This window comes from Chaetura pelagica, unplaced genomic scaffold (assembly GCF_000747805.2).
Source record: "Chaetura pelagica isolate M959 unplaced genomic scaffold, ChaPel_1.0 scaffold176, whole genome shotgun sequence".
Taxonomy (NCBI): Eukaryota; Metazoa; Chordata; class Aves; order Apodiformes; family Apodidae; genus Chaetura; species Chaetura pelagica.
In genome coordinates, this window is record NW_009953484.1 from 2,031,190 (window position 1) to 2,050,985 (window position 19,796).

A 19,796-nucleotide genomic window follows, 5' to 3' on the forward strand; every position below is an offset into this window, starting at 1 on the left:
CCTGCCAAGTTGTTATCTTGCACTTAAGTCTCTGCTATCTTCTTTGCTGTTGCTACCCACCTTAGCTGAACTACAGCTACTATTGACATATTTTGCCGTGCAGACAGGCTCTCTGAAATCCTATGACCTTGAATTTAATGTAATTTTTAGTAAGCAACAAGAACAAAACCACCCTTATCTCACTATCTCTATTTTCCCTCCTACACCTACCTGTTCTGTCATTTCCCTGTCAGCCTTTGACTCCTAAATCAACAAAAGGAGCTTGGGAATAATTTTTTTCCTTTTAGTCAACAAGACCTTTATCAGTTCCCTTGTCAGGTGCCATCTCCTGTTCCCCCACTGCATGTAAAGACATTACAAAAACTGTACGGGATTAAAGTTTCTGTTTTCTGAGATATTATTTGCTGGGTCATGGGTTCATGATCACTCACTTGCACAGTTGACTAAAGCCTACATATTAACCAGTTGGTCATCAAAGGTCTTGGGAGTTTACGTGCAAGTGTCACCCAACCAAGCACTACCTAACACCAGTCAAGTTCAATGTCCTATACTTTAATCAATAGTTTCTGTGAATAATCCAGGAACATCTAAGTCTGGAATTTCCACAGGCTGGTGATATCAGAGATGTGTGACAGAGGAGAGGAAAAAAAAATAAATAGAACCACTTGGAAGAAAACACACTAAAATATCTAGACTGGCCTTCCCAGAAAGGCACTAAATGCATTCAGCTAAAGAGAAATGTTGGAAAGGCAACACTGACAGGGCTATCAACTCTTCTCTATTCCTGGAAGCAGCTTTTAGAATACATTCAACAATACAGATAAAATTTCCTCATAATTTTGGTGGACACCAATTTACACAAGGATGCTAGCCCATCAGTTTTGGAGTTGTGCTGCCAGGAGAAAAACACACTCCAGCTTAAATTGCAGTCAAGAAAAGATATACAAATGACACCACATTTTAATGAAAAGCCTTTAAGTAATTTCCAACTTACATGTACAGCTATATAGCTGTAAAACCTAGGCTGCTCACAGCAGAAAAATCTAGCATCCACTGACTTCAGCACTGCACTTCAGCAGCAAAAAGAATTTAAAAGCAAAGTGCCCATATACTAATTGCATTTCAATCAGAAGGAACAAGTTTTATGCTATGTACATTTTATTCTGCATCTACAGCGATACCATTCTTTTAAGATTACACAGTTTCTCATTAAAATAATGTCACATAAAACATTATACAGATTAGATTAATAGACTTCCTCTAATGAGTTATTGGGATGAATAAGAAACCAGGCAAAACCATGACATTATTGATAATAGCAAGTGTTGGCATAACATTCCTAATATGAAAAAAAAAGAAAAAGAAGTCTATTTCTATTAACCAAAAGTTAATTCCTAAAAAACACAAAAGAGCGACAAACATTCCATATAATGTATTAATTCCCACACCTCAGTCCTCTTACCTTGATGGCATGCTTCAGTGCATGAGCATCAAAAATATATCTTGGTCTCATCAGAGACACCATCAGTGTTTCAAACTTGCCAGTAAGTTCCGATTTCAGGTCATCTACAAGATCCTAATGCAGAAGAAAGAATGCTGTAATGAATAAGGACTAACCATCTGAAGTCGATGCATGTGTGTCTGCAAGCTGGAAGACTTTGGAGACACATCAAAAAAGTGACAAAGCTCTTTTTTATTTAATTGGCACCTGAACTGAAACAAACATAGCAAACTAAGGCAGAAGCAAAGGCTACCTGAGCATTTGGAAAAGGCAAAACATGCTGTAGTTCGTTTTTCCAATATAGCAATTCTTTAAGCCCTAGTTGTTCACTGCACTTGCTATTTGAAACAAAGATTACCCAGCCAGAATATTAAGGGATCCAACAATGCTGGGAGAAATAAGCTGTCTTTACTTTGAACTCACTTACAGCTTTATATACCAATGTATCTGGTTTTGTTCTCTCCTACAGTATTAGACTGCTTTATGTCTGTCACTTTTTCTAGCTCTAAAAAATTATTTTCCTGCTATCACCTTACATTGCAGACCTTGCATCAAAACATTGGATAACTCCTTCCATATCGTGAATGAGGTCAGTACCAGAAGTGTACCAAGACCAAAATACAGAAGCTTTTGCACTAAGCCTCATATAAGACATATTGGACCAACACACAGAGAAAGGAACTTCCTTGTGCTAACCTAAAAGCAATATTCTAACTTAGCCAACAATTCAGGATATGGCAAGGTGAGAGACAGAGGGAGACAAAAGCAAAACTAGATTTCCTTCAAAGGAACCTTTTACAGGGAATGTGATAAATGCACCCCACAGTTCTAAGTAACCATCAAAAGCCACATTCAGCACATTTCTAGAGGTATTTTTCTTCTCCTCACCCTGCCAAATAAGGTTTTAAAGGCAGATGCAATTTCTTGACGCTGAGTATTGTTTCTGCTGGTAAGGATCTTCAGAATAGTTTCTTCATCAGTCCCTGAAGTTAGAAAGAACAAAGAGTTACAAACACACCCTACAAAACAAACAGCAGTGGCACAAACTCAAAAGGCAATAAAAGATGCTTTGAAAATAACAGCCTGCTGACAAACAGCAGAAGTATTTAAATAACAAATGTTACCATACCCCAAGCTGAGCCACCAGGTTTGGTGTTTTGCTGTGGCAAATATATGACTGGAGGACCTACATGTTGTTTGTTCTCCATCACTGCTCTGTTTCAGACATCACTCCCAGCACCCCAGGCAACAGCTACAACACTTAGTCACAGCCTGTATTCTACAGAGGAGTCTTGCTTTTGGGGTCACCAAGGGATTTACTTTAGAACAATCTGGTGACACACAGCAACTCAGTCCAGTAAACCCAAACACCCAGAGTATTGAAGTGCAGAACTTTTATCCATTCTATATACCATAGTTTGTAAGGTAGCCCTCACAGCACAGCCTCACACTAGCCCCACTGAATTTGTCAATGAGCTGAGGTGTATCACATTTACCTTTTTTCCCCTCCTTTTTCTTCCTCCTGCAGGTGGCTTCAAAGAACAAAGCTAATTAGGATTTGTTCTCATGTGGAAGTTTGGAGGCAGAAAGCTACAGTATGACTTTACAGATCATTTGTTAGTCTACATTCATGCTGTGTGCTTGTATTCTTTGTTCACAGTAACCATACTGTGCTTACACAGCTCCAGGCCAAGGGGGCTGTCACACGTTTTCCAAGCACAGAGCTCTTAGTTTACTGTCATAACTCTCCCAAGTTTTTGCCTGTAAATCCACAGCCCAGCTTACTGTGCAGCAAAACTCTGTGAGCAGACAATGCTGTGAAGTATCAGTTTTCAATAGGGAAGGTGTAAATCACCATTTTTTTTCCCCTTATGGTAACCTAAAAATAAACATCCTTGATAGCAGCACAGTCAAAACTAGGACACACCCAGACTCCTGCAGTCCTGGGGTTGTCATTCCATGGCATGTAAATGCATGCCCTACCCTTATGTGCTAATATAAAAATAAATTCAGAAAAGATTTTTTCAAAGGAGTATGAGCCCTTTACTCTTTATAAAATAAATTATTCTTACCCATTCCCTTCATGGCCTTACGAAGAGCTTCTGCATCAGCTCTGGCATCAAAAGGAGAGAAGGCGGTCACAGTGCCTCTTGTGGACTGGGGGGGGAAGGGAAGGAGGAAAGGCAAAAATCCATAAAATAGAAAATAGCATCTTTCAGTTCTTCATACAAGAGCCCACACTAAATTTTAATCCATAATCCAAAGGATGATAGCATTTTTCTTGCAATTGTCTGACTAAATAGCAGTCCCTGGGTATTTAAACACAGCTCTCACTTAAAAGGTACCACTGTGGTTTTACTCAGCAGTATACCTGCTAAGTTCAAGTATATTTACATAATGAGTTTGCAAGATTACTACTTACAACACTGGAGCCTGAATGCAGGAAAATTACTACAAATTTATAATTTGTTAAAGTAATTTGGAAAATTAATTGCACAAATCATGTGTGCTAGAAAAGCTGCACAAAGATCCAAGACGCTTTCAGAAATACGAGCTTCTTCTCTCCCAAAAAAAACTGCTGGAGCTCCCCACCAGTATCACACTGATATTTTCCATCACGTTGCAAAAGAGACCTACTGAACTCTGCAGTGCCTTTCAATTTTTCACTATGTTTCTCTTGGCATAAGCAACTTTTTACTCAAGTGATTCAGCTACATTTCTCATAGTAGTTTACAGCTAAAAAGAAATAACAGTTCAAACATAAGGAAAAAAGATCAGCCTGTCCAAACAAAAATAATTCCACTAGGTTTCCATGGAACATGGCTTTTTAGGGACTTTCTCTTTGAGTTAAACACAAAAGGACATTGATCACCTTACAGAGAAGTCATAATTTAATTAAACATGGCAGTTCAAGAACCTATATGTGTACAGCACAGCAGCTAATTTACAAACACTAAAACTCAAGCAATGGCCAAAAGGGGCAACAGCTAGGTTTTGGCAACAGGGAGGTTTTCCTAACAGCTGAAGAAGGGAAATTGCTTGTAATCATCGTTGCTCAAAAGTAGTAAACAGCGCAAGCAGGGCATTCTTCCTCTCAAGATAGGGCATGAAAGAAGTGCCAAGACACCTTCTGAGACTGGCACCAGATTATGTGAGAGGCAGCACAGCCATCTGGCTTCCGTGATACAGCCTCTCCCTCAATTTAGCCATTTCAGCCACACAGTGCTTTGGTTGCAAGTCAATAACTCATCCAAGATAGGTCAGCCAGAAGAGCACTGAGAGAAAAGAGCTGGAGAACTCTAACCAGAAACTTCTGACTCCCAGGCCACCTGTGGTTTACTGCTACCAGGGACTCCCTGCAGAGGCAGCAATGAGTGAAGTTTACCTGCACTGTATTTCAACGAATCAGAATACAAAGTATCATTGTGTTTAATAGCAACCACAAATTTCTTTCTGGTAGACGTTTTAGAATGTCCCACGTACCTCAGAGGCATGACAATTCCCCCAAAGCATTCTGCTTTTCCCATTACAATCAAGTTTTTAGGCAGTACTTCAAATTTAGGTACAGCAATATGTATTTATTGTCATTTTCCTAGCTAATTCCAAGGGCTATCATGAAAAAAACCTCAAGGATTTTTGACTCAATTTAATAAATTGACTTCAATTTGGTAAAAGAGTAGAGACTGAAAAGCCTCCATTTTCCTCCTCCTCCCTTATTACCACACCAGCCAGCACAGGGTTATTTAAAATTGTATTTCCTGCTGTTATACTTCGTATCATCTTAACATAACTAATTTTATTGATCTACCACAATTCTCCTTTGGATTCAACTAACTCAACAGCCCTCAGAGGAAACAGTTATTGATCTTTAAGTTAAAGTTCTTCTTTGCTTATCTTCTTATAAGCAAGTGGAATTCCCCTTCACAATTCCAAAGTCCTGTGACAACAGCCAGACATTCCTGTGTGGCTGTTTTAGACAACACAGATGTGAACACTAAATGCTAGATTAAATCTCTCTCTGCATCATCCTTCTCATTTTTGTCAGCTAAAAAGAATCCTTCCATAACTCTCTTTCTTAAAGCACAGTGTGGAAAACTTCAACATACACTAAGCTTGATGAACAAGCTGAAATTCTTCTGGCATAGCTCTGGTCTGAAAGTTTTCTTGATATCTGGGCACTATTTGCATTCCAGGCATTCCCTTCTGATGCACAGGGTTTACCACATTTTGGTCACCTACCAGCTACAATCACCCTCAATCAGCACTTTAGCTTGCAAACCTAACTGCAGCAACTGCTGCAGTTCTGCCATCCAGTATAATAAAAACCCATATCCACCTGGGTACCACAAAGCCCCTATGATGGCAGAATGTCCAGCTACATCTGCTGCTCCTGTACTACATGTTGGTGCACAAAGAGGACAACCACCGGAGGAGCTGTTAGAACAAGACAAGCTTGGATACATCACTGCAGGGCCAAGTCCCACCTACAGCCTAACTGCCTTCAGAAGCCACCTCTGGACAGATGTGACACTGACACAAATTGGCCCACCACTGTGGAAGTGTCAAGCCACCCCTAACTCTCACATCAGAATAGCTTTTTAGAGCACTGCAGTGTAGCCTAGCAGTGGGGGCATGGCAGGAAATACCCAGGTACACCGCATTTAACAATCACAAATCCATTTAAAAAACACCCCACTGTCCAGTTATTCCAATCCCTGTTTCTCATTTGGAAAACTGACAACAGCAAAAAGCTATCACTAACAAACTCAGTCCATGGAGGGAAGAGCTACCTCTTCCTTCCCAAAATGGCACCTTTTGGCCAAAAAGAGGGCAAGAACCTCTTCAGCCCACTCGCTGTCTGAACCACTGAAGTCAGCTTTCAGTCAGAGACTCCGAAATAGGAGCTGTGAACCCAACATTCCTAACAAAATAATAGATCCATTCAAAAGAGTTTGACAAAAGCCAGACACCCATTCATCAAACAATTCAGCTACAGTTTCAATACTAGAGTTTAAACTTTACCAAAACAAACTGGTTCGTGCAGATGGATCACAGCACGACAGCTGTTATGCCATCCTGACCTAGTATCAAAAACATGCTACTGACAACTGTTAAACACTTATTTATTAACTTCATAACTTTGCAAAGAGGTAAATAAATTATCTTATTTTTAGTGTCTCAAAAAATGCTTCTCATCATTTATGCAAACTGATACACAATGACAGTACAGCCTCACAGGTCATTTTTATTTTGGTTAGTAAGTTTCCCACCGAGTAGAACTTGAAGCACATCAATAAAAAGGAGAACACAGTCTTTGACATAAATCCTTCTGTAATCAGGAGAGATCCCTTATGAAATGGCAACACCCTACACTGGGCAGTAAAAGAAAGAGAAGCGCAACATGCAAGACCACAACCCAAGATTGTAACAGCCAAATCTACTCATAATCTTTCCTTTCTTTATTTCCCAATACATTAACTTGTTTAGCAGTCACATGCAGCACACACACAACTTGTGATTGTACACTAGAAATAAACAGCAGCTTCCATTTTCTCCAGACATCTACCAATGAAACCAAAAACACCCCTAGACACACAAAATCAGCATAAAGGGGAAAGGCAAAGGAAAAAAAACAAACACAAACAAAACCCAAAAAACTACACCAAAGCAAGAGATTATTTTGCTATAGAATTTATGCCCTTCCAAATGAGGGAATTCACATTCTCTGTTGTGTGTGTTATGCTCTAGCAAAAGTCTGCAGAAGAAGGCAACAGGATCTCCATCAGGAGAGCTGTTTCTAACAAGTACCTCAGAGCTATGTTAATTTCACCCAAGAGACAACCTGGCTTCATAATTGGATGTCATATGGTCACATATCCTGGCAACAGCATTATCCATAAGATCAACAATAGCCACTTAACAAGGTTCCTTTTAATTTTTCCCACCAAGCAGACAAAAAAATTCCCACCCACAAGATTCCATGTTTAGCCACTGTTAATACAAAGCATTCATTATCAGTAAACAAAAGACCATACTTGAACTTATTCAGATTTCTTCCTGGCTACCTTCACTCTGTACTCACTTTTAAGTTCTTAACAGTCAGATTTCCCATAGATTAAGAGGTTCCCCCTTTCACAATGCTGCTCTGCAGCAATCAAAGTCGCATCTCACCAATTTGCCATTTGGAAGGCCTGGTGTCTAGTACAGAAAATACGGTATGTGACTTTTTTTAAAGCACGCATCTATTTAAAAGGTGGCACAGGTAAACTGTGGAGTGTTAAGAAAGGAAATGGAGGATGCTTTCCAGCACACAGGCTGGCAAACAGAGAAGCAATGCTATTTTCAGAAGACAGAAGAGAGCCCAGAAGGTCACGTGCTGGAATAAATGAAAGACTGCCTTAAGATTTCTTACACAGGAACAGCCATGTTGCAGAGATGGCATAACACCATGTTCACCAGTAAACTGAAAGCCTTTGCCAGCCACTGAAGACCATACCAACCTCAGTTCAACTTGTGCTTTAAAATGATCATGTAGGAAAAATACAGTTTATCATGACATCCTTCCCAAAATTTCAAGTGCAGTAGGATGCAAATTACATTGTGAGTGGATGAATACAGGTACAGAACTGATGCAAATGCACAGCTATAAAGCTGCCTCTCTACATTTAGTAATGCTTCAGATTGTCCACTTAAATGGAAGGAGTAAACCCTGGTCAGCAGACTATATTCACATCTGCCCCACTGAATTTAAACTCCTGGCAAAAAATGGCATTACACAACATCTGTGTTGAACTCTGAGTCAGTGCACTATGGGGACAGCAGAGACATGGAGAGGGGGGGACGGGTGGAAAAGAGGGATGGGAAAGAGGGAAAAGAGCGATAGCAACATAGGAACCAACGTAGAGACCTTTGCAAAAACCCTAAAAGTAACCTCAAAGAGCTTCTTAGGGCCTGATTGTCAAAAAACACTGTACTTTGGAATGTGAGACGTAAGCCCGAGAAGCGCCACTGGAGTTGGCGTTACTACTGCTGTGCTCCAAGTCACACACACACACATTGGCAGAACAGGAACTCCAGATATAGCCAAGAGCAGCCACACCTTCACCAGCAGCAAGCTCTCATTTCCTGGGAGTTTACAAATAGATACACAAAATACTCTCAAACTCAACATTCCTGGACAAATGTAGCAGGACAGGATTAGTACACAGCATGCCTGCAGAAAGTGCTATTTTCTCCCCAGCTTTCTGAATTAGCAAGCACAGGGCAGCATTTCCAAGGCAGCTTGTTCATCGAGCAGGAAGAGATTGTACCAGATGCACCTATGCATTAACAAAGACCACTACACACAGATGTGTGAGAAAAGGCCTGTTAGGACAGCAGTGGTCCTCCAAATAAAGCAGATCAACACAGGCATGGAGAGACCAGTCTGCCCAGCACAACATGGCAAGCTGTAGTTTTCCCACAAAATGAATGAACCTTCTTGTCCTGGACAGGGAAGACACAAAATCCCTCAGGTCTTTGTGGGGGGGGAATCTTCCCAAAACTTGCAAGAATTGTGCAAGTGGTCAAGATTCCAAAGATAACTTTCCTTCTTCAAAGGTTTTATTCTTCAGTCATGTATGCAGACTAAATTTGACTTCTGTACACTGTGCTGTGCAGCCTTTGTGAACTCTGAACCTCCAGTGGTACATATAAATTACTACTCAATTGGCACATTTCACAATTGACAGGCATCTTCATTTCTTACCAGTACTTCACAGTGCAACAAAATTTAGAACAGACACTTGTCATGATATGAGAAACAGAGCTTACTTTTCAACTTGTTTATTTTTATAAAACTACAGGCTACAAAATTTTAACGCTGCCAGTCGTCTAAGGCTACAAAAGCACGCAGGCAAAGAAAAAGAACACTAATGAAGTGGAAAGCAGTCCTCTGAATGCAGAAATTGGAGGACAGGACCTACCTAGTGCAAGACCTCAACATTCCAAGAACTCCAGCGTACCACCATCCAACACAGTTAGTAACCCAGCCCTCAGGCAGTAGAAAATTCTACTACATAAAGAAAGGAGTAATTGGTTTTGTAGTAGCGAAGAATAAAATATTCTGTTTAAAAAGATCAGGAACTAAAGTTTGTGTCTCTGTGGAACAGAGAAAAGAATCACAAATGTCCGTGCTTCTACTAAAAAGATGTTACCTTCAAGCCTATAATCAATGCTACACATCCCACAATAAAAGGCTGTCCTTGTAAATCTGTCTTGTAAGACGCCCTGCACTCGCATGGGTAGGGGTCCCTGTTTTCCTAAGGTGCATTCTACAAATCCAACTTCATTTTTAAAGAAAATTTCCCCTTAGTCCCTTAAAATAAAACAAAACAAATAGGAAAAGTATTTTTAAAGTGAAGTAGTCTTTCTTTTAAAACTAACCCAGACAGGATATAAGTAAATATTCTCAGGAGTGTTAACACATCACTAATCGTTCCACTAATTTAGTTAAAATAATGGCACTAGTACTACATTCCTGAGCAATTACCCTCACCTTTGTGAAGGCACTCATACAACCCGATGGCTTTCACTTACTACAGCAGTACAAATCCCAGCAATATGACCTTAAACTCTCCCGTATGCTTTCCAGGGCATACGCATTCCATGCAGCTACGCACACCGGGATCCGCCCCGTTTCCCTAAGCCCTCATCCAGCCTTAAACCTCACACCAGCGACGCCAGCACTGCAAGGGAAAAAAGCCATCAGACGAAGCACTACTACACCACAGCTGAAAAGTTTCCAGAAACATTAAGTTCTGGAAAGCTGGAGACGCCAGAACCGAGCCCGAGCCTCCATAGGGCACAGCCACGGCGGCAATTTTATTTTTTCACTCTCCAGTGGAAGGAGCCTCCACCCAAGCATTATATAAACACCCGGTACCGCAAACTTGGCCGAATTAGTGGAAACTCTCAGGAAAAAAAAAAAAGAAAAAGAAAAGTTGTGCCTGACGCAGCCCCTCACATGACTCGCCTCTTTCCCCGTCCCCTTCCCACCTCCCCTGGCTTGGGGATGGGCTGATGCAGCGCAGACGGAAAACAAACGGCTGAGGAAACAGACGAGAGGAGGATGTTCCCGGGCGGGCGGCGGCCGCGCAGGGGGAGCCCGCTGGGGAGCCCGTCTGCAAAGAGAGATGCGGAGTGAGCTCCCGCCGCGCCGCCCCTCACCGCCAGCCGGTCCGCGGAGCTGCCGCCGCCCAGAGCCACCCCGAGCACTGAGGAAGGCAGGAGGGCGGAGGCCACACCGCTAGTGACTCACCCGGGGGCCGGGCCAAGCCCCACCCCGGGCGGGCTGCCTGGGGGCCGGGCGGGCGGAGGTTTCACCCCGCCGGGCCCCGGGGCTTTGGAGCGCACTTCGCCAGCCCTCAGGCACTAGGGCCCAGCTCCTCCTCGCTGGCCACGGAAGGGGCACCCTGCGCATCTGAGCGCGGCTGGTCCCTACAAGCAAAGGGGGCAAACTCGGAAGCAGCAGCGAGAACGCCTTCCCGCAGCCGCTTCGCTTCCCTGGGGCCCTTTCCCTTCCGAGGATTGCTTTCTCCTCCGTCTCTGTTATGCCATGGAAGGGTACAATTAGCGCTTTGCTTGTTAGCGATAATAAACTTTTTCAAAGAAAAATTACATTTGCAGGTAGGTGCTCCTGATGAAATCTGTATAAAAACCAGTTTCCATTAATCTGAAGAGGATCGTATCCCACCACCAAAGGGCAAGCCTATACTGAATTTTAAAGTAGGCTGACCTAGGTTAGCTTCCAAGTAGGCTAGGTTAGCAAAACAAGCATCATGTTGGAACAGAACTTAAGGACTGTAGTTTTGGACTATAACTACAGTAAGCATTTTGGATGGTGACACTCCTCAACATCCAGCAGCAGGACCTTTTCACTGACCCAGGTATATAGAGAAGATATATCCAGTTTGGGAAAGCAACAAGGATGCAGCCTGCATAGCTATTCAACAAGCATTTTCATCTAACACTGAAGACTTGCTCTTGTCACTCATACAAATGCAGTCCAGCTGTGTTAGATGAAAGAAGGAAGAGACTGCAACACAAATGGAATTCAGTGTATTTGCCAAAATAAGACATGAACAATCTCACTATGTGAGCATTTTAATATGTAATGGTCACTTCTGTCTTAAAGCAAGTTGTTTTTACTCCAGAAAACACCAACAGAACTGCAGATCCTGATGTAAATTTAAATATTTTGTCCGATATTTCTTGTCACCTCAGAAGTGCACATATAGTTCAGCAAAAACAGAAGACCCACCCAGCTGGCTTCCTTTGGAGGACCAAGGATCACACAGTTTGCTAAGATGGCCTGATTTACTTACGGAAGTCCAACTTTAATCTAATCCACTGAAGTGACATTCTGCACATGCTCAGAGATGTACAGAGGAAATAGTGAGTTGCTCATAATACACAAAATAATATGTGCATCTTGAAATGCACATATGGATTAGAATGTAGATTAGATGCAGAATAAAAACATTTAAGAAAATATTATGGGTTATGAGATGTTTTTTTTTTAAATAGTGGCTGCCATTCAAACAGGTTTATTTTAGTTTAAGCACAACCTTGCTTACACACAGCCACCTCTTTCTGCAAAAGCCTTTTTCTCCTTAACCACTATATCTGGAGCAGACACAAGCCAAGCTGCAGTCATGTTTCAAGTTTTTCAACTTACTGTGTAACATGGATGTTAAAAGGCTCTGTCAGTACCATGAGAATGATTAACATGCCTATAAACTAATAAAGCTGTAGGCCTCATCACTAAAATATGTTAATAGAATTTCTCTACCACAGCAAACAAAGATCGAAACATTAACCTTTACTGATAGAAATGTATCAGCCTTCACGCATAGCACAACCCCCCGAATAATTTGGAAAAAGGTTTATATTTATCTAATAAATGTTTAGTAGTTTATCACCTGATCACCTGGAATGCAGCTGTGCTGCCTCAGAAGGAGCAGCCCTCCCTCTCCTCCCCCCACTGCAGCAAGAAGCCCCTGCTGGCTCCCAGTACCACAACACCAGCTTTGGCTTCCTGTAATGCCAAGGGCAGCTTAAACCAGGTGATGAGATGTACAGTATCTGCTGGCTTATTGAGGATGTTGCAGGTGTGTCCTGTATATCACTGCACATCAAGAGGTGGGAGTGAAAAGCATGTTTCCTCCCCACCTCATACCTTCTGATTTGTGAGGATGGATTTTTCTGCATTACAGGATTTTTGTTTCCTATGCCTTATTTAGTATCCTTACTTTCAAACTTAACAAAATTACCAAACAGTACCTTTTATTCCATTTTTCCCTTTAAACTTTGTGTTGGAGGTTGTAGATTCGGAATCAAATTAGCACATGCCTTTTGTTCTGCACTAAGTGTCTCTGTGTACACTTTGCTTCTCATTTCTCATGGGGGAAATCTACCTCCTTTAATTTCAAGGTATTTGAAATGTTTTTCCTCTCTTCTGCCTTTAAGCAACTTAGACACAGTAGCTTCTTATTTCAATCTATGTGCACAGACAAACAACCAAACATGAGGTAATGTTTTGCCAACCAAAGGTAAACTCTGGATTTCAAATCCATGAAGGACAGAGAAAAGAAGCTTGCCTGTGAGGACACAGAATATTTTCCTGCTCTGGAGGAGGTCTGAAGTAGACAGTCCAGGATGAACAACAACAGTAGGAAAAGTATATATTCTTGCCAATAGATAAAGTTAGGAGTAAAAACCTACTCTAATCAATCTAAAATGTCGTCAATATTTGTTTAAGCAAGTAAATATTTGCATAACTTCATGAAGCAAGGAGGCCTGGGGGGCAGAGGGAAATGTTTGAGTAAAACAACATTAAAGACTTGCTGCCAGTCCATTTGGTAAGAGCAGAGGTTTGAAAAAAAATTAACAGTAAAGTCTCCTGATCATGACAGAATTTCAGTCTTTGCATCAATTTGAATGCAAAGAGAAGAGGCAGGAATAGCTACACCACCAAATCCAGAATGAACCTGAAGACATGAACATGTCTTCAAGAACATGATGGCGACTCGTAAGCACCAGGTGCAAGACTTATGGTCACCAAAGTATTTAACCTGACAGCAGCTCTAGGATTCAGGTGTTCACCCATAAGCCACAAACAAGCCTTCTAGATTTAGTGTAACTATTTTTTTATTTATTTTTTTTTTAATGAAGCCAAATTTTCAAAAAATTCCACACCAGAAAAAAATCCATATGAAAGCAGTTTTCCCCCCCTTCCAAGCCCCTCCCTGCTCTTTGCATCTTCCAACACTAGCAGCATCATACCAGGATGTAACAGTCTGCTTCCCAGTCCTGCTGCTGGCACAGTGCCCTTCCAGTCCTGCCATAACACAGAGCTGTAAACACCTGGAACAATAAAAAGCAAAAAAACAGGATGAGAAACTGCCTGTCAGTGCCTTAACAATGTGTTTAGCTCTGACACACTGCAACTGGCAAGCAGGGCCCCTGCTGCTTCCCAATCCACTTCAAGGCACAGGTCTTATCTGGAGTTGGACTCAAAGCCATGCTTTCAAAGGAAAACAAAATGCTGAAATATCACTGAGGTTGAATGTGCCTTGATTAAGCAATCAGGAGACGTTCAGCATCCAGAAAGCCAAAGAAGCCTCAGAAGCACAGATCACAGTAGCGACCTTGCACTTCCTTGGGAGGCAACAATGGGATTGCATCCATTCCGGGTTATGCTCTAGGATCAGTTTTTTTGCTCTGGAGATACATTGTCTCCAGTGCCAATGTGTCACAGTTTACCACTTCCCTAAACTCTTGAAAAGGGATTTTAAAAGCTACACAGTAAACCAAAGTTGCATCATGACAGAAGAAGAATCTGGATTAATCCACATCAGGGCCTGCTCACTGTGTGTTTCTGTTCCTCCCAATGAGGTGAGGACCTGGGAGACATGTGGCTAGCAAACCATCCACCTTTTTATTTATATTTTTTTAAATAGAAGTTATTTGTCTTTACAGCATCTTCCTGAAGATGAGCTGACAGGAGACAAGAAAGGAAGACTATAATGGTGACCCATCTTCATTTGTCAAACACTTCTCTACTTTTGGGACAACAAAAGTTATGTTGCTTCTCAAATAAGGGCTCCAAAAGCCACCTTTTGTTCTTCAAAGTTATTGCTCTATATATTCTTTTCCTTAAAAAAAAAATAATAAAAAATTCCCAAGCCTCAGTATAACCTGCACCTCTTGCCTATGTTCAAGAACCAGCAGGCAGGACTGCACATTATATCAGTCAAATGCTACCCAAAGAAGAGTCATCTCAGTAAACCTCACTTCTGTATGAAATTCAGTAGGTCTTGGCATATTTGTTTAATATCAATACACAAGCAGTTTTTCCTTGAGCACTGACCACAAGTCCAAAATTGCCACCCCACCAGTTACACAGAGTCATTTTAGTTGTAGGAGGGAGGCAAAGATTGCACACAATAATCAGCAGGCATGTGAAATAATCAACTCAGTGTGGGGTTCCTCATAATGGGCTGAAAATACCCCTCATGTTTCTGAAGTCTGATTGTAGCACTAAAATGCATCTGCATGTTTTTCCAGAAACAACATAGAAGTGTTAGAGAATGAAAAGTTAGCACAAAAGCAGTTCATTTCAAAAGCACATCCTCTTGCAGTTGCTGCTAAGACCAGGTTGCTAGATCACAGAAAGAACAATAACTTCAATTAAAAAAAAAAAAAAAGAAAAAAGAAAAAAAAAAGATGGATGATATGCTGTATGACGAGAGTCTTCCAGTGGGTGTCCTTATCTCTTGGCCCAAAGAACCATACATCATTTTGCTACCAATAATATTTCTGAGCTATTATATGACACTGCATAGTTACCTTTAAGTGCATCTCAGAAGAGAAAAAGAGCAAGGCCCATATTAAAGGGAAATTTGCTTCTGCTATGTATCCGATGGCTGCTGAAAAGGGAAAATCCCTTCCATTTCTCCCACAGAGTTAGAGCACAGTAAATCACATTTGAGCCCTTTTCATGATATAGAAAGGCCAAGGACAGTTAGTTATCTTAACAAAAAAAAAATCCCATTGCAAAATATTTTAAAAGCCTACTGAAGAGGAACTGAAGTGCAATTGGCTTACCAAGGGAGATTTTCAGGCTTGGGAAATTTCATGGAGCAGAATGTTTTCTTATGAAATGATAACTGAAGATCAATCTTAAATGCTTTTCCACACTTTAATGTCTCTCTGGAAGTGAAGCAGTCAAAACTGCTTGATGAACCACAACTCAAAAGCAAAAGCAAGGGAGGGGAAAAAAAAAACCCCAAGCAATTTCAAGTTCATGCTTTGACTAATACTGACAGAGAAGCAATTGGTTCTGTTTCAGAGTGGGCGCCAGTGGATGGCAGGTTCCCAGTGCCTGGTTTCCCTCCGCTCTTTCACAAGGACAGTTGTTCAGCCATTAGCACAAATAAAGAGCTGCACTCCCACACCTTGGCTGGGAGGTACGAGGTGAACACTAAGCAGTAATGCTATTTTAAATAAGGGAGAAGAGAGGAGGGCGGGACTTGTTTACAGGCAGGGTAAAAGGTTCAGATTTTAATACTGGTAGAGAGTTGATACTTTTTTTTTCCATGCTGCATGTGCCAGCATCAGGGGGCTGCTGAAGGACAGGCTAAGGGCACAAAGTAGAAGAATATTTTTATTTTTTTAAAGCACTTTGAGGCTCGCCTTAGAGACTAAATATTGGTTTATATTCCCACAAACACAATTTCCTGTAAGTGATTCATAATTTCTAATCCACAAGCCATTAGAGAGCAGTGCTGTCAGATTCTTGATGTCTCTTGGGACACCAGTACAATGTGAAAAGGTTAAGAGGAGCTAGGAGTGTTCATACCAGTTGCAGCATCAGGCAGCTGCATTCATCTTACTGGAAAAATATTTTATTTTAGTCACAGGAGGTGCAGGTTTCTACTAGAGTGTGTTTTGAGTAAGACACATCACAAGGATGTCATCAATGCAATAACCTCAGTTCAAGCAAAGATAAATCACTTGAGATAGATTCCAGTACTTGTCTCAGGCTCTGGATGCTAATCTTGATTACTAGAGCAGCTCCACAGCACTACACTGAGGCAGGGCTTGATCTCCAGGCTGCTTAATTCTTCCTGAGAAAAAGAATTTCCATCTCTGATGACTAGTGCTATAACCTCTGGGGCAAAGGGAGAAAAAAGGAGCCAGGTGCTTAGGTTACATTTCTATACTTCCAGCTGTTCTGTACAATTAATCTTGAGCAGATTGCTTAGGCTTTGTGCTCTACACACTTCCCCACAGTGATGGTGTGTGAGGGGACAGCCCAGTAGTAACACAGAACACTTGTTTCATCCTACATTCAAGAATTCAAAGCACTGTGTGAAGAATTTAAGAGCCATTGCAAATCTTTGAGATGGCACTAAGTAACTATCAAGAGGTGCAAGCTGAGAAAGATATTTCCCTTAACCAGTTAGGCCATTAGTTCTACTTAGGGAAGAGAAGCAGAAAGGAAAATAATTAAGTTCCATTAGCTTAATGGAAATGTGAAAAATCTGAGGGAAGACAAAAATAATCCATGAGTGCTTTTTTCCCTCTCCACGGCAAAGAGCAATAAGAATAAATTTAGCTAAAACTAACTGGCATAATGTCACCAAACAAGTTTGGCCTTCGCATTTATTATTCCCAAATACTTTTAACTGAGATCCTGTAACAGGACCTCTTTCACTTCAAGGGACCTACCATTAGCATCCCCACAAGAGTCTTGAGATACAGGAACACTATTACCTGCATTTTCAAATGGAGAATAAAGGTCAGCTAAGGCTCAGTGGTTTCCTTGAGGTCACTGCTGGTCACTGGTAACTGAAACCAGGTTTCAAGCCACAAGCTACTGACTTTGCACTGCTCTGTTCTTTCTCTCTGCTCTGACAAAGGGCATTGGTGTCACTGAAAACTGCCTCCTTGGTTTACGTGTTCACTGATGAAGAAAAGAACCCATAAATTATTCTAAAGGTGTCAGGATAAGAAGCACTCTCCTATGTCTATACTCCGCAAGGCTGTTCTCACCTGAAAGAGCACCAGCCTCTACTCCCATAAGTAAGAGCAGAATCAGGCCCACAAAATCTTAGTTTGATTACGAAGAAATAAGTCTGGAGGCAGAAACAAAAAAAAGCCTTCATCAGCTTCTTATCTCTTTGGTTTTTCATTAAGTTTTTAAAACATGTTGATCTCAGCAAGTCTGCTGATGATACAAAACTGTGGGCAGTGGCTGATAGACCAGAGGGCTGTGCTGCCATTCAGCATGACTTAGACAGGTTGGAGAGCTGGGCACAGCAGAACCCAGACACAGAAGGCAACAAAGGCCTGCACCTGTAGGGTCCTGCACCTGGGGAGGAATAACCCCAGGCACCAGAACAGGTTAGGGGATGACCTGCTGGAAGGCAGGTCTGAGGAGAAGGACCTGGGAATCCTGGGCAAGTTAACCATGAGCCAGCAATGTATCCTTGTGTCCAAGGCCAATGGCAACCTGGGGTTAAAAAGTGTGTGGCCAGCAAATCAAGGGAGGTCATCCTCCTCCTCTGTTCTGCCCTAGTGAGGCCACATCTGGAATACTATGTCCACTTCTGGGCTCCTCAGTTCAAGAAAGACAAGGAACTACTGGGAAGAGTCCAGTGGAAGGCAACAAAGATGACGAGGGGGCTGGAGCATCTCCCTTATGAGGAAAGCCTGAGACATCTGGGTCTGTTTATCCTGGAGGAGAGAAGACTGAGAGGAGACCTTATCAGTGCTTATAAAAACTTAAAGGTGGGTGTCAGGAGGATGGGGCCAGACTCTTTTCAGTGGTCCCCAAAAACAGGACAAGCAGCAATGTACACAAACACAGGGAGTTGCATCTGAACATGAGGAAAAACTTATTTACTTTGATGGTGACAAGCACTGGAACAGGCTCCCCAGAGAGACTGTGGCATCTCCTTCCCTGGAGATATTAAAAATCCACCTGGGCTCAATCCTGTGCAACCTGCTCTTGGTGAACCTGCTCTAGTAGGGGGGTTGGACTAGATTATCTCCAGAGGTCCTTTCCATTCAGCAATCTCAATCTTCCAAGTCACTATTCATCAAAACCCCGAATAACAGAACACTTTGATTTCAGACTGTGCACAGCCTACAGCACTACCCAGATAACCCAACAGTTTTATGAGGAGGTGCTAGTGTCTTACAGAGCTTTAAAAATTTGAACTGGACTTACTTCCATTCTTTCTCTCCATAACTTCTCATATATTCCCTTGCCATTGGATGTTCAGTGCTCCTGCAAACAGAAAAAAATATTTTTAGCACTTAGCTCAAGACTTCTAAAGCCTCTTTCCTGTTTTCTTTTGACACTTGAGCTAGGACAAACCTACATAAACTGTCAGCACATAACTAAAGTATGTTTTCATTTTTCCTGGTAGATCATTGTAAAACTGTGCCCAGACACTCTAGCTTAAAAATGCTCTATTTCTTTACTTAATTTAAAAACTTTTAAAGATGAGCAAGTCACTCAAATGTTTATACGTGACACTCAAACAGGAGATGTTTGCTGTAGTCCTATATTAGACAAAATTCCATAAACCTTCTCTCGCTTGCTCTCACACAAGCTTGAAGGGCCTGCTGCAGTTCAAACCCCAACCCTCACCTCAAGAAAAAAATCAAATACACTTTTAAATAGCATTTCTTAGCATCCTCCTGCTCATGGTTCCCACCTTGCTCATTGTGAGGCACAAGCATTTTTTTCTCCATGGGTCACTGGTCCTACTGTTCAAAAATGGGATTAGGTTTCAAGTAGTGTAGTATGCATTTCTATCTTAATTCTCTCTGGATCATATAATCAATCCCTTTCTCTAAAGCAATAAATGCTGGATAGTAGGGGTGGGTGGGGGTGGGCTGGCTTTTTAAGTCTTTTAAGAAAAGCTAAGATTTCCAAGTGGTAATACAATTAAACGAGTCCAAGTATTAGCAAAACAAGCAGCAAATATAACAGACTCACGATAAATTTGTACATGTAGTCATAATTGACAGTATTTTAAACTTCCCACTCCCATCATGTTTGGCTATAGGACACAATATTTCTATTCTTCCCAAATTAGCTGTTTGTCTCAAAACTTAGTTTGGGAGAAATGCCTGTGGTAACACTCCTCTACAAAGCCTCAGTGCTGCTGCATCTGCTCTTTTGGTGGAGTTTTTGCTACCTTCACTTGCATTTTCAAGCATAAAACAATTAATAGAG

At 41.5% G+C, this 19,796-nt stretch overlaps 1 protein-coding gene across 1 annotated transcript in view; it reads right to left on the bottom strand.

Annotated features, from left to right (window-relative positions):
- The window catches only part of ANXA5 (annexin A5), a 44,933-nt gene that overhangs the window by 11,767 nt on the left and 13,370 nt on the right, over positions 1-19,796 (bottom strand). Inside the window, exons 4-6 of the mRNA XM_009998579.1 lie at positions 3,574-3,658; positions 2,390-2,484; positions 1,463-1,576 (exon numbers count right to left, since the gene is read on the bottom strand). Coding sequence (XP_009996881.1) covers positions 1,463-1,576; positions 2,390-2,484; positions 3,574-3,658 — 294 coding nt within the window. The remainder of the gene's footprint in view (positions 1-1,462; positions 1,577-2,389; positions 2,485-3,573; positions 3,659-19,796) is intronic.